The sequence below is a fragment of the Anopheles bellator genome, chromosome 1 (assembly GCF_943735745.2).
Source record: "Anopheles bellator chromosome 1, idAnoBellAS_SP24_06.2, whole genome shotgun sequence".
Lineage (NCBI taxonomy): Eukaryota > Metazoa > Arthropoda > Insecta > Diptera > Culicidae > Anopheles > Anopheles bellator.
In genome coordinates, this window is record NC_071285.1 from 41,325,985 (window position 1) to 41,339,810 (window position 13,826).

The 13,826-nt window shown below is 50.0% G+C and overlaps 1 protein-coding gene across 1 annotated transcript in view; it reads left to right on the forward strand.

Moving 5' to 3' along the window:
- The first annotated feature begins 219 nt into the window (after positions 1-219).
- LOC131215610 (protein scabrous) overlaps positions 220-13,826 on the forward strand; it is a 32,778-nt gene continuing 19,171 nt past the window's right edge. The window contains exons 1-2 of the mRNA XM_058210002.1: positions 220-584; positions 13,186-13,504. Coding sequence (XP_058065985.1) covers positions 220-584; positions 13,186-13,504 — 684 coding nt within the window. The remainder of the gene's footprint in view (positions 585-13,185; positions 13,505-13,826) is intronic.

Here is a 13,826-nt window from a genome sequence, read left to right on the forward strand (position 1 = left end):
GGCAGCATTGGTGTAACAAGGCGCGTAAAGCATCATCAGCTACCGCTCGTTCCAAGTAGCCCAAGGAGGATTATAGTCGCGCCTGTGTTTGTGTTCGTTGTTGTGTTTCGAATATTGTTTCGACCCCAGCCGTGAGTGGGCCCTCGAAGCAACGTGTGTGCCGTGCGCGTGTGTGGGTGGTGAACAGGCTCGGGCAACATGTGGTGTAAATGCGATAAAATGGTGAATTTATTCGTGCACGCGATCATCTTCGTGGGGCTGGTGTCACGCTCGCACACAAGTGCCCTCAACAGTAGCCCCGGCGGTGGCAGCATAAACAGGCCAGCCCCGGCCACGGTGGCCCCCGAGGGGGTGGCCCGGGCAAGCCAGGAGCTGGGCGATGGCGAGAACCGGGCGGACAGTGAGCGCTTCGAGGCCCTGGCGGTCGACGATCAGGTGCGGCTGCTGGCGAAGCAGCTGAACGCCCTGACGTACCAGCGGCGCGAGGACTACAAGATGCTCGAGAACAGCCTCAAGAAGTACGTGCGGAAGAATGCGGCCGAAATTACCGACGCCCAGATACGGGAGGAGCTGGACCAGCTGCGGTAGGTAGCCCCTCAGAAACAGTTTAATTGCTATCTGGAGGTCGGTTCCAGAGCGACGTTCTTCATTGTAAACTTTATCGACTGACAAAACGGGACCTCAACTACGTGTTTATTAAGTGATGGAATGTAGCCCAACAGAACGGTCAAAGGCTATTGGACACTATTTGCGTAACATCTTGCACAATTTTAATTTAATTTAATTTAATTTTATTTTATTAACAACACGGGTTCGCCATTAGGCTAGACCCGGACACTTAATCCTAACATACATACAATTGAGAGGAGAGCTTACGTGTAACAGAGAGACAGAGTAGAAAGATGAAAGAAGAAGGAAGCAAAGAAACCACCACAGAAAGTGGGGAAATCCTGCGGCTCGGTTCAAACGGACGGAGAGGAGTTGAGGGCATTTATAAGGGCGACACGGAAGGATGGGAACGGAAGTTGAAAGTCAAACAGGGGATACACTAGGTTGAAGCTACGGAGACACCTTAGAAAGGGATCCGTAGATCCATGACGAGTACGACGATGGGGAACAAGGAAAAGAGAACGAGTACGTAGGGTACGAGAAGGACAGTAAAACGGAGTACGGGCCAAAAGACCAGGATCATCAATTCTCCCCATAAGAAGGCCTCCTATGAACAGGTTTTGTGCCATAGTACGCCTTTCCTCGAGTGACGTAAGGCCAAGCACCTGACAACGATCGAGATAAGACATGGAAGAGGCGTCGCGATCCCCAAGGCGCCTTATTGCCATGCGAGTGAAACTACGTTGAATATGCTCAATGTTGGAGTTTAGAGTCGAACTCGAAGGGTTCCAGACAATGCACGCATATTCAAGGGTCGAGCGGACGAACGCGCAATAGAGGCTCTTGAAGCAGTCCAGATCATTGAAGTCACGGGATATAGCCCTGATCAATCCCATGATCTTGAAAGCCTTCGCAACTACTGCAAGGATGTGCTCACGGAACGTTAAACAGCAATCCAGCGTCACCCCAAGGTCCCTAACAGAGGAGACGCGAGACAAGGAAACGGAGTTTAAACAGTAGTTGAAGGAGACCACACGAGAACGAGAAAACGAGATTATAGAACATTTTTCAGGACAAAGAAAGAGATAGTTGGCAGAACACCAGAGGGAGACAGAATCTAAGATTTCTTGCATTTTCATAGCCAACCCCTAGCCTAGGGTTGTGGACTTTCAATCTAACGAGTCAATCAATTAGGGCTTCCGGGCATCAACCGCGAAAGGATCGCCGATGCGTTAGCAAAAGCAAACCAAACTCGAAACGTCCCCAAAAACCCACTTCTCCAGACCAAGAAAACTCCGGGGTTTGATAAATGATGCTCGAATGCCCCTCCGTTTTTGCGGGTGACGTAGACCCCCAAAGGGGCAGCTGACCCACCGGAGGACTGTAACAGATTTTTATTAAAAGTCGATCATAATTGGATGATCGGAACGTGCGGTTCAGTCAACAAACCAGTTGGTGCCGTTGGGTGCTTCCGGACGATTCAAAGTGGGGTTCCGGTTTTTGTTTTGCCGTTGACCCGTAAAATTACAAACTAGTCCGGAAAGAATTCGGCCGACCACCCTTAGTCCCCGTTTTTGCCCTAATTAATGGTTTCGCAACCAATCCCTTCTGGTGCCGGTCGGGAAACAGTATCCAGCGACCGGGAGAGCGCCTTTTCCCCCGTTTGTATCCTTTGATGAAGGTTACGATCCTTTCGGTTTGATTAATGAGAAAGCATTTGCTGCCGGAACCGAAAGCGGAACCTGTCTGCGAGTTGTCTTCCACTGCTGCTCGATAAAGGAAGAAAAACAAACACCACACTGCTGCCAAGGCCAGTTCGGGACGACCGATTGCCGGGGGTGAAGTAATCCCTCCTTTCGGGCGGGCTAACCGAAGAACCGGAGCTTTGCTGACCGGAGCTTCTCGGCGCATTAGGCAGCGGCGGCATCCGATCGGTAAATCGGCTTTCCGGTCGCCGGCAGCGACACCGGGCCAACCGAACCAACGGGACTCGGGCTCTTCCGGTGAACCGGTTCCGGTGGCCGCACACCAAGGCACGCGAAAGGGCCGTGATGTCGCGCGGCAAAAAGGTTAACTCTAATCGATGGTACATTTGTATCCATTAGAAACAAATTGCTGGCACCGGTCGTATCAATTCATTTCACTGCTCTCCCAGGATACGCGGGGAAGTTCGTCCTCACCCCGGAGTCGACCGCATCGCTCTGTGCGAGCCAGGGCCCGATTCCTTAGATCGGCTCGGCAATCAATGGCCATGCGTTGATCCGGCCCGGACCCGGGGCATGGATTCCGGGGAACGGCTTCCGGTACACGATAAGCTCGCTCTTAAACTTACGCCCGTCCTGCCCGCCCCGGACAGGGACCTCGGGCACAAGAGCGGATGCCCGAGATAAGCGACACGGCTTCCGGTTGGATGTTTAAATTGTATCAATTGTTTCCGGAGTTTCATTCCGGCAGCCGCCCGGCGGCGGAAGTGTTGGACCGAACTGTGGCGACATTGGAAGTGTATCGATTGCTTCCGATCGTTCTTCCCGGAGCGGAATGTTATGGTGTGCAGGGGGCCGTTTCTGGGTAATTCCTTGCATTCGGATTATCCACCGATTGCGTTCATGGGACCAACTGTTCATCACCCTTCTGGTGTCTGGTTGGTGTTCAATGGACAATCTGGTTTAAGTGGGTAACTTGAAACATTTCCGTTCCTCACAAAGGCGATGCATAAGCCTTTTGAACATTTTGTGGTTCAGATTTTCTCATGTTTAAATGTTGATTTTAAATGTTGCAAACAAATTTTTTTGACATGTTCAGCTCAAGCTCAGTTCAAGCTCTGCTATCTCCAAAAATGATTCGCTGGTTCCCGGACGTCTAAATTTAACTGCCACAAAATTTCACAGGTGTAAACGATAATGTAGAGTGCACAGACCATAACTAATCTGTTCACGGCTGGGTATTATCCTTGAAAAACCAACATTTAATTTAACACCTCGATAGTCGATTTTATTCCATTTCCATTGGCATCCAAATTGGTTAGAATTTCGGCGAGTAACGGTCAGAAGATTGACAATCAATTTCACTAGCTTTCATTTACTGCCCTCTTCATGCCCTGAGGTCGGAAACATATCAAGCAACCCCCACCCGGCGTATTATGATGGAAAGCAGCTTAGTGGGCCGAGGTTAAAAAATAACTCAATCGCGACGCACTTTACGGCAGCCTGATTTTGTTGCCGCTGTCAAATTTATCGGACAAATTCGCCCGAAATAAAAAGCGGCAATCAATGTGGATTAAAATACTGCGACGCGCCAACGATCCTGGCGCGAGCGTGCCTTATAAAACGACCCGCCAACGACGCGCCACATAAACACGGCAAATGGCGGCGGCCGGTGGCAATGTGTCAATCGGATGGGTGGGAACTGAAATAAAACAGACGACACCCGGAATTGGAACTAAATGTCGTGCGCTCGGCTCAATAAAGGGGGGGGCCCAATTTGGGTCCCGCTTTCCACGGGACACTGATCACGGCGTGTGCCGTTTTCCCACCGGAATCCTGACACCTAAAGCGCCCTTTCGATGATTGAATATCGATTGTTTCGTGCATCGGCCCGGATCTCCACATTTTCGCGCGGTCCCCAAACGGGCCGCACCTTCCAGTAGCTGGCAGAGCGTTCTGGGAGTTTGGAACATGTTTGGCGTTTGAAGTAACGTTTTAAGCAGACATCATTAAATTGGTCCGCCTACGGGCCCGACCAGCGTTGCGAGTTCGCGGGAAGCGTGATACGAAGTTGTGGAATGAATTCATTTTCGTCGAAGCCTTCGCGCGGTCTGAGTGATGGAATGGTAATCCGTCTTGTCTATCGTCTATTCGTCCTCGGCGCTTAAACAGCGCTTTTCACTCAATATCGTAAATCTGTCGTCTGCCCAGGCTCGGCTCTCGACGTCACTTTAACCCAGCGGCCCTGGGGCCGATCCTTGCTGACATGCGAATACATTTATCATTCACCTGGTGGCCGCGCGACGAGGACGGCTAAAAGCTGGCCCGGGTCCTTATAGCACCGGGCAGCAACAGTCACGGGCCAAAAAAAAAACCCGTACCAAAGCTCAAAGCCCAAGAATTCCCAACCAACGAAACGTCGGTTGGTCCTGACGGTCCGCCGGTCGGTGTGAGTGGGCTTTTTCCCGCTCCTAGCGGCCGTCCGGTTTTATGCTCCTCGTGCGACTACGCGGGTCTTCGCGGTCCAGCGGCTTCGCGGCACAGGACCTCGTTTGCCAATCAGCTCTAACGACCAATCGTGCCGAATGGGGCCGCTCTGCCGCGTAAAGAAAAGGGAAGAGAAAACCCGGCCCGGGCACCCGCTGGATGTCCTTGCGTGCGCGGTAATGCCACTTGACGCCACTCGCCGCCAGAGTGCCCCACGGTTTGGGCTTTTGGGTAACGAGCTTTTAAGCCACCTTGACGTCCCATCCGGGCCCGTATGCGGCTCGGCACCCGGAGCGCGACTTTTATGTTGCCCCCTTGCGTCGTGCACGGCCGGGCTATGATCGATGGCTGTGGCCGAGGGCTTCGCTTCCTTCGCAGGCTGCGGGACTCGTTCGTTCGCTCGCTCGTCTTGCCAAATCACCACCCGAGCCGTGTGTGGCAGGAGCAGCATTCGGACCCGTTCCGTTCCGTTCCAGGGGAGCCAGTAAAAGGACTTACTACGGGCTTGGGCTTGACTTTCGGGTGACATCCTTCGGCGGCTCGGGATTACGCTTTGCGTGGCGTGGCGGCCGGCAGTTCGCACCCGTGTTGCTTCCCACGGAAAACGGGCAACCCCTCTTTCCCCTCTTTGGCCGTGTGAGGAAATAAATTCTGATTAAAAACTTCACACACGCAGTCGCGGCCGTCAAAATAGGGGGGACGACGAGCCGAGCGCAGGATCCGGTGATCCGGAAACTTAAACAAACAGCAACTTTACGTTCCGTGCGGTGTGCGGTGAGCGGTAATGGAAATTTATGCGTTACCTTCCGAGCTGACGGCTCACTTTTTTCGCCAATCGCTTGATTTACCGGATCCGGTTAAGGAGTCCGGATTTTGTGTTGCAATTTTTTTTGCTCAACGAATGTCACACACAATTTAATTCCATAACATGCTGAAAATGTGGTACGTTCAAGTTTGAGCTGCACTTTAAGTGTCGTCGCAAGCCATCTTTAAGCGGTTCATTTGTGGCTTCACTAAATTCCTTTCTTGGTCTCACGATTTAATGAAGGGCCATTTTCTCGAATCGATGAGACATTTCAGTTAAGGTTGTGCCATTAGAAACACAACTAACTTTACTCACAACAGATTAAAAAAAAAAATAAATCCAACCATCAGGATGAGCAAAAGAAATCCATTATTTTCTCGATAGACAACTGTAGCGATCGATATCTCGTAAACGATGGAAGGCAACGGAGAAGAAATTCGACAGATTTTAGAGTTTTTCATTGATAAAGGCGAATATGCAATCCAAGCCGGTGAAATTGTAAATGATGCTTATGGTGCCGATACTGAAACAGCTTTATGTTGAAGACGCACTTCGCCGAGTCAGGCCCGCCGTCGAATATGTCGATAATACACGGAGATAATCAACTCCCAGGAGCTAAAGATTGACCATAAAACAGTTTTACATAAACATAAACCTTAAAACAAACGAAAATCGATATCTAGGTGCATCAAAAATCTTGAGAGATCTAATTTTTAAATCAATCGATCTAGTCCTTAAACGGATGCTGACTGGGGATGAGAAACAGAAAAGGTGCTTCATTAGGACAAAGCAAGGCTTAGAGTTACTACAGTTTTTCGCATGTTTTTCACATTTGACCCATTTCAGACATGACGATACAATTTGGATAATGCTTTGAATTTAACGCAAAACACGTTTCTTTTAAAATGTTTTCATAAAACACACTTTTGAAATGAATTCATAAGCCAAGTTCAACCAGCCACAATCCGTGTTGCGAACCAATTCACAGTGTGGCTGTGGCTCGCCCGATTGGATTTCTGAGCTCCTCCTAGTCCTAGTCCACATAACTACGAAAGTCAACCATCATCTAAAATAATACCGTAGTGTCCAGGGGACCTATTGAACCATTAGTGCCACAGTGAGGTGCATCGGAAGTTTCTCATTAAGCTGGCCAGCAATTTGATTAACAAACTAACTTGCTCTCGAACCCCTGACACCGTTCGCTGTTATCCTTTGAAACGACGCCCTCGGTTTGCCACACAAAAAAACGCAGAGAAAGAAAAAAGCAGCAGAAACTCGCCGTGGGGTCAATCGTTGCTGACGTTCTCATGATGCTTTGCATTTTAATTAACTCATCAAACATGGAAAACCCCCCGGCGGGAGAGAATCCCAACTGGAAGACTCCCTCTTATGGTCCGCCGTTTTCGTTTTTTTTTTTTCGTTTGGGGTCACATACGCCAGCGCCATGCATCGCCGCCCTGGGCGGCTTCCTGGTTTCGGCTAACCCGAGCATCAATAAAGCGCCTTCATCTAACGGACGGGGTGTGCCCTGGACAAACTCTTCCTTGCCATTTTTTACTCTGCTGTCCCACGTGTCCGCGCCTCGGGGAGCAGAGCGAGCGCCCGTAAAAGTAAGACAGCATTCCGGGACGGGGCCCAGCTCGGGGACTTTAATAAAAGAGCGGCGCAAGCGGAAGCAGCCGACAGCATAACTTCACGTATTATGCGTGAAAGCAGAAAACTCGCCATCGTCGTCATCGTCGTCGTGTGCCAATTTTGTAACGGCCAGGAATGTCAATCGCCTGCCAGTGGGTCCTTGAAGGTTGCGTACGGTCCACCCGGCGCTCCGGAGTGGGGCAAGATGTGCTGCAAACTTTCTTCGTAACTGGCCGCTGGCTCCCAGGAGGCCAGTAAGCCATTCCGGAAGCGCCAACGCCCGCCTTAGTCCGGTCGATCTGAAGGACGAAGGACGTCAACCACCCGTTGACCTCGGCAGGTGGCTTCACCTGCCTGCTGTGTGTACGTTGGGGACAAAAACAACCGAATCATGTTCTCCGGGACTCGGTTACGAAATGGTGACCACCCCGTTGACCCCCCACCGCATCCGTCCGGTGTTTTGGTCGTGTCTTGGCGATGTTTTATGATCGAATTAGCTTCGCCCCAGGTTGGTCCGGGGTGCCACACTCCATTTAACCTCACCAGACCTTCGGCAACATGCCATCCAATCATGCCGCCAGAGGACCTCCCCACGTGGGGTGTGTCCTAGGCGTGTGTGTCTGTGTCTGTGTTTTATTTCTTCCGATGGGCCCATAATTGTAGAGGTTGGGTAGCACTCCAACAACCTCTTCATTCCGGTTCGGTTCCCTCGGTTCTCTCGCTAGCCGGCCGGCGCGGTGCAGGACGAGAGGTGTTCTAGCGTGACGTAAGACATGCCGATAATCTTCGCTCCTCTCGATCCAGTGTCCTTCCAGGATGGCTGCTTCCACGAAGGGTCGCGCATCCAGCGATGCGTCAGCAATTTCTCTGATAGCTCGCCGGGGCACAAAAAAGCCGGGGCTCCTTCACGCTCTTTGATGGCTCTTACTCTCTCTCTCACACACACTGTGCTCCGGGAGGTCAAAAGCAGCAAGTAATAAGCCTTTCATTTATTATCCGGCCCATCAGGGTCTGGTCGGGCTGGCCGGGCGGGGGTTGACGTTTTGGCTTCACCGGAAGTTGCCCCTCCGTTTATCACGGCGTGTAAGGCGATGTTTCTTGCAGCGATGGGGCTTCCTCACGACGGGGCCACCATTAGACGGCGCGGCACCGTTGTCTGGGGCTTGTCTTGATAAACACATTAAGGCCACCCGCTCGTGTTGTGGGGGTTGTGTTGGGTTGGACCGAGCATTGCAATCTTGCCCCCCGGACAGCCCTCAGGTTTCCGAACAGCAACGAAAAAAAAAAACAGGGAAAAAGGTTAAGGTATCGCTTTTCACACGCGCGTCACACGACTGGAAGGCCACGTGAGACGTGATTTCGGTGCCACGTCCTGCGCCGCAGACCCCGAGCCGGGCAGCCACAGAAAGTCAAACGATTCGTTTCAATTTTAGGCTTTCCATGTTGTCTTCCGTTCCGTTCCGTTTTCTGACCGCAGCGCCCTCTTTCGTCGGCTCGAGTTTTCCGAGCCTCGGTGTGCATGTTTGCTCGGCCTCCGGTGCCTCAGACACACGCTTCGGTGGCACAAGTTAAACACATTAAGTCTCCGGTTCTGCCCACATCAGCCGTTGTCGCTGTTGCACCACCCTGTGTTTCGTTCCTTTTTTCTCGGGGTTGGCCTCAAGACGAGACGACCTGGCAAGGTTTGCATGCCGAGACCCATTCGGTCCCATCACGCAGGTGCCAGCGCTCCCGGTGTCCTTACCATTTTCCATCGAGCACCCATCGATACCCCGGTATTTCCGTTGCGCCTGCCCGCACCTCCCAGAGGGCCGACATTTAATGGCCATCCATTACGGAGGTGCGCGTCGCTTCGGAAGGGGGCGGGCTGGTTGACGTGTGACTTCTCAAACCTCTTGCAGCCGAAACGGCTTTATCGCGCATTCATCTGCCCTGGAGGCGACATTTTTCCCGACCGCCCCGGGGCTTCGGAAAATTGCTCAAGAAACTCCCGGACGGCGGCCGTCGACCTATCGATTTTGTTGCGTGACCCCCCACCACACACCCGGGGTCACCCTTCTTGGTGGGAAGCCGTAATGGCGAGCCTGTTTTCGGTTCCGCCGTCCACTCGTCCTGCGGGTCGTCTTGGACCAGGCAGGCGATAAGTCAACGTGCGTAAAACCCTGGACCCGGCAGACGGCGGGGCCCACCCGAAAAAGAACGAAACTTGCCTCAGGCCACCCTCCGGGTGTGTAAATAGGGCCGGAGTGTTGATACATAATTAAATACACGCGGGCCGGCCCGGGCTGGCCTCGGTGAATGGTGCCGTCTTCGCCGAAGGATCGGAGCTTTAAAATATAATTTAGTAGATCGATAGTATACATTAGCGCCCGGGGCCGCGGTCCTGCCAAATCGACCGCACGGAGCGGCAGCTGCATTGGCGCGCTTTAATTGATTTATGGTTGCTCGATATCGAATTTGTCGAGTCGATTTTTCGGAACTGCCGACCGGGCCGACCGGCGGGAACGGAGGTTTACTCTCCTCGTGTCCTGCACAACACGATCCGTTCGCCGAACCGGTGCTTACCTGTGACCGAGCTCAAATCGATTTCATTGGGAAAAACACAGAACTAAGTTATTTTCTTATCTATCTATAAATCTATAGGTATGAAAATGGATATTTGTCACCCGTCTGTACCGCATTTTCTCGAAAACCTCCTGAACCAATCCGCTCGAAATTTTGGCACATGGGAGTCTTCCAAACAAAATCTAGGTTCATTTCAGTTAAACTCAAGCAATTTAAGCAGAGCAGAAGTTTTCGCAGATGAAATGTAAAGATGTGGTATCATTAACGAACATCCCTAATGTTCTGATTTGTGGAGCAATTTTAAAGAATTTCTTCCAACAATCCAGCCCAGAAGTTACGTCAGTATAGATATTATCGATAGATTGGAGCGAAGGAATGGCTCCACATCCATTAAATATGCCTACATTGAGATCGCCAGTGTCTGCATAAAGTCTGAGATGCTACAAAAACAAATATTATATTTTCTTAAAAGAATTCTTCACACAGTATTGCTTACCTTTAATTTAGTTAATTGCGCCAACGACTCGAACAACCCCTCGTGCTTCTCATACAGCGAATTAACATTCAACTTGGTCAACAACTTACAATGGCCCGAAATGGATGTCATGAGCAATTTGCCAATTGAAGGGGAGGTAATAGCAAGTGTTCGAAGCTGAGGATGCCTTTGTAGAAAATTCCGCGTTGGTTCGGAATCTACCTCATCCAAGTAGTCATCTTGGTCTAATACCAAACCTTCTAAACGAGGGAAATTCAATTTCAAAAAACCGTTGGTAATGCCACATTTAAGAAGTTTCACCGAAATATATCTTAATTGTTCTTTGAAGTGTTGGTATATAGATAGTTGGTGTTTTGAAAAACAGCTCATCTGAAGGCATTGTAAATAAGGCGCGATTTCAATCCAATTTAAGTCTACCGATGGCCACTCTATTCTGAAAAATCCAAAACTTAGCTCTTTCAATTTTTCCAAAACCAGCCATGATGGAGACGAATAGGAAATGAATGGTTCGTCAGTTTTTAGATCTTCAGCACAAATCGTTAAACTTTGAAGATTGCGCAATCCTAGCAACATCTCTTGAATCTTTGAGAAATCCGGGCGCCTAGCTTGCCTTAAGTAGAGTTTTAGATTCTCGTATTTTCTTTCGGTGACCAGTTGGATTTGACCTTGATCAGTATCGATACTTAATAATACTCGTTTCATGCGCCGTCCAGAAAATGTTAGGTGTGACCACCTCCGGGACACCAGCGATGCCACCTTCAATTCTTCCACATCCAGCTGGTCGAATATGTAGCACCACATCTGTAAGAATGAATCGCTTGTTACTCGACAGAATCGATTTAGTTAAACACTTGAATCACCCACTTCGTCTGGTAAATCTGCCATCATGGATTCCAATTCTTTGATCTTTTAACTTCTTCTAACACTGTAATAGTCACACAATACGACGGGTTGTTGCACAAAATCGTGAAGCTAAGAAACGGTGGAGCAACTGCGGATGAAATTATGGTGAGCCTTCGAAACCAAGAACCAGATGTTTGGAATCGATAGAACAATTAACTCGGTCACATTTATTACTTTCACTGCGCGTGCGATGTGAACTTTGATGATGAACGTTATGCTCTTCTTCCACGACGTTCTCTTCTTGCCTCTTTCGTTTCTTCTTTTGTGCATTCAATTCTATCTTGATTTCATATTTCTTACAGGTAACTTTCTTGATAGTTGCTCTGTTTTTTGTGCCGTAACTTTTATGAACACCGTGAATGCAAAATTGATTCCTCGATATCTTTATTAGAAAGACCAGGCGATGCCACATCTTGGGCTCTAACTAATTAAAATCCAATTTAAAACGCAACGTTGACCTCGGGGTGTGGTGTTGTCATTTTTCGTAGTTTCATTTTTAGTCCTTAAATTTTGCTATCCAACGAGGGAACGAAAATGCAAATCTAGTAAATTTATACATATGCAAATTGTTAATGAAAACCAATATGCGTGTGCAGTTTCCTGTGCTACTCGCTTTTGCGATGACAATCAAAAAAGGTGCATCAACAATTTGTACATGCATTCTTTCGCTTAGGACTCGCGGAATGAAATCAATATGAATGAATCTCTATTCAACACGTTTTCTAACGCGCTTTATTGGCGGCTCAATTGTCGTAAATCACTAGCGGGTTAAACGGTTAAAACCACCAGCGGTACGCGTAAACAGTTAAAAGGATAAATTCGCGGAGGAAATTAGCCGTTGAAAAATTCCGTGTTTTACCACGGTCGCGTTCGGAATCCAAGTGCTAGAAGCCAGCCCGATTGCGCTCGTCTAAACCGATCCATCGGGTCGAAGGACATTAACTAACAATGTGTGTGGATTAAATCTAGAAAATGATGGCTTCTCCCACGATTTATTATATGTGACCAGCTCCCGAGTTGGAAAACTGTCAGCTGTGTTTGCATAAAACAATGAAGCTGAAAAAAAAACATTATATATCCAGCAATAAACTTCAACAAACGCCATTGCCATTGAACTTTCATGTCCAATGGAACCAAAAGAAAATACTCAATTCTAATTACATGACTTACATCTTAGCGAATCTCTCAAAATGAGAGTCAAATTTAAAATGTAATGAATGGAAGCTAAAGACGGCTTCGTAGGCCTCCAAACTAACCGAAATGGAAAGAAAAAACATTTAAGAAGGCAGCGATAGGTACAGCCGTTTGAATATGAATTTGACGTCGTTTCGTCGGCTGATTCTGCTGTTCGATAAGTTCCTTCAGTTGGTTCCACTATTTCACTTCCGAAGGTTGATTCTAATGAAAAGCTAAACCTTGCTGGGCCACTTCGGCGGTGTGGTAAATAGAACAACGACCGACCTGCAACTCTTTTCCGGCCCAAAAACCGAGCCCGGCATCCGGTCCCGGGGTGGGGCCAAAATTAATCTTTGCCTTGCGCCTCGCGTAAGCACATTAGGTTCGCACGTTACGATTGCTCATCGATTCGGCCGGTTCGTCCCGTGGTACTTGGTGTGAGAGAAAACTGCCCGATTCCCGGTACCGGCGGCACGCGGCGAAATAGGGAATCGGAAGGGGCGCGTTTCACCGGAAGGCAACACGGCCTGCTGTGATCCATTTTAAATTGCCGTTCCCGTTCGTTTCGGGCCGGTTTTTGTCGAACCGGGCACTATGATTTAGTTTTGCCTTCCGTGAACAAGCGAAGCACCGATAAGTCGAGCCGTTTAAAGCCGGCCAATCTGGCGGATTGAAGTAGAAAATTAATTTCGGTACAAATCCAATTGTGCTGGCACAGAAGCCGCCGCCCGGAACTCTCCTCCCGAATCCTAGCTCCCACCACCACCAGCAGGACGCGCTTTCACTCGTTCTTTCTCGTTCCGCAGGGAGGACGTCAATCTGCTGCGCGAGCACAGCTCACCGAGCAAGGAGCGGCTGACGGTGCAGTGGCTCTCGCAATCGATAGCCGAGATCCGGACGGAGCTGGCGGAGCTGCAGGCTACGTTCGGCGGCGGCTCGAAGGACGCCCAGTTCCGCAACCAGCTGCTCGAGGACCTGAGCTCGCTGCGAACCGAGTTCGGCACGGCGAAGCTCGAACTGGAGGCGCTCCGGTCGCGCCAGGAGAAAACCGAGGTGCTCGTCCGCGAGCTACAGGAGGAGGCGGTCCAGAGTGCGGACGACATCCGACGCAGTCTCAACCTCAAGGTAGGTTCCAGCAGGGGTTCAGTCCCGGCGCCCGGGGGTTTTCGGGAGCACAGAAAGTTAGTGCTGGTCCCCCCCAAAATCAGGCTTGCCAAAGTGACTGTCTGAATGTCGGAACGGCTTCGCTTCATCCGAAACCACCTTAACTCCCAATTTTGATGTGACCACAACGCAACGAACTCGGCCCCCTCGGGTGGCCCCGGTTGCCATTTCTCATGCACTTTATTTGCCACGCACAGTTGAAGTGCTGGCGAACACGATGTTGTTGTAGCGCGGGGTGTTCTATCGCAAGGTGCGCACCCCCGGATCTGTCGGGCGTCCTGAA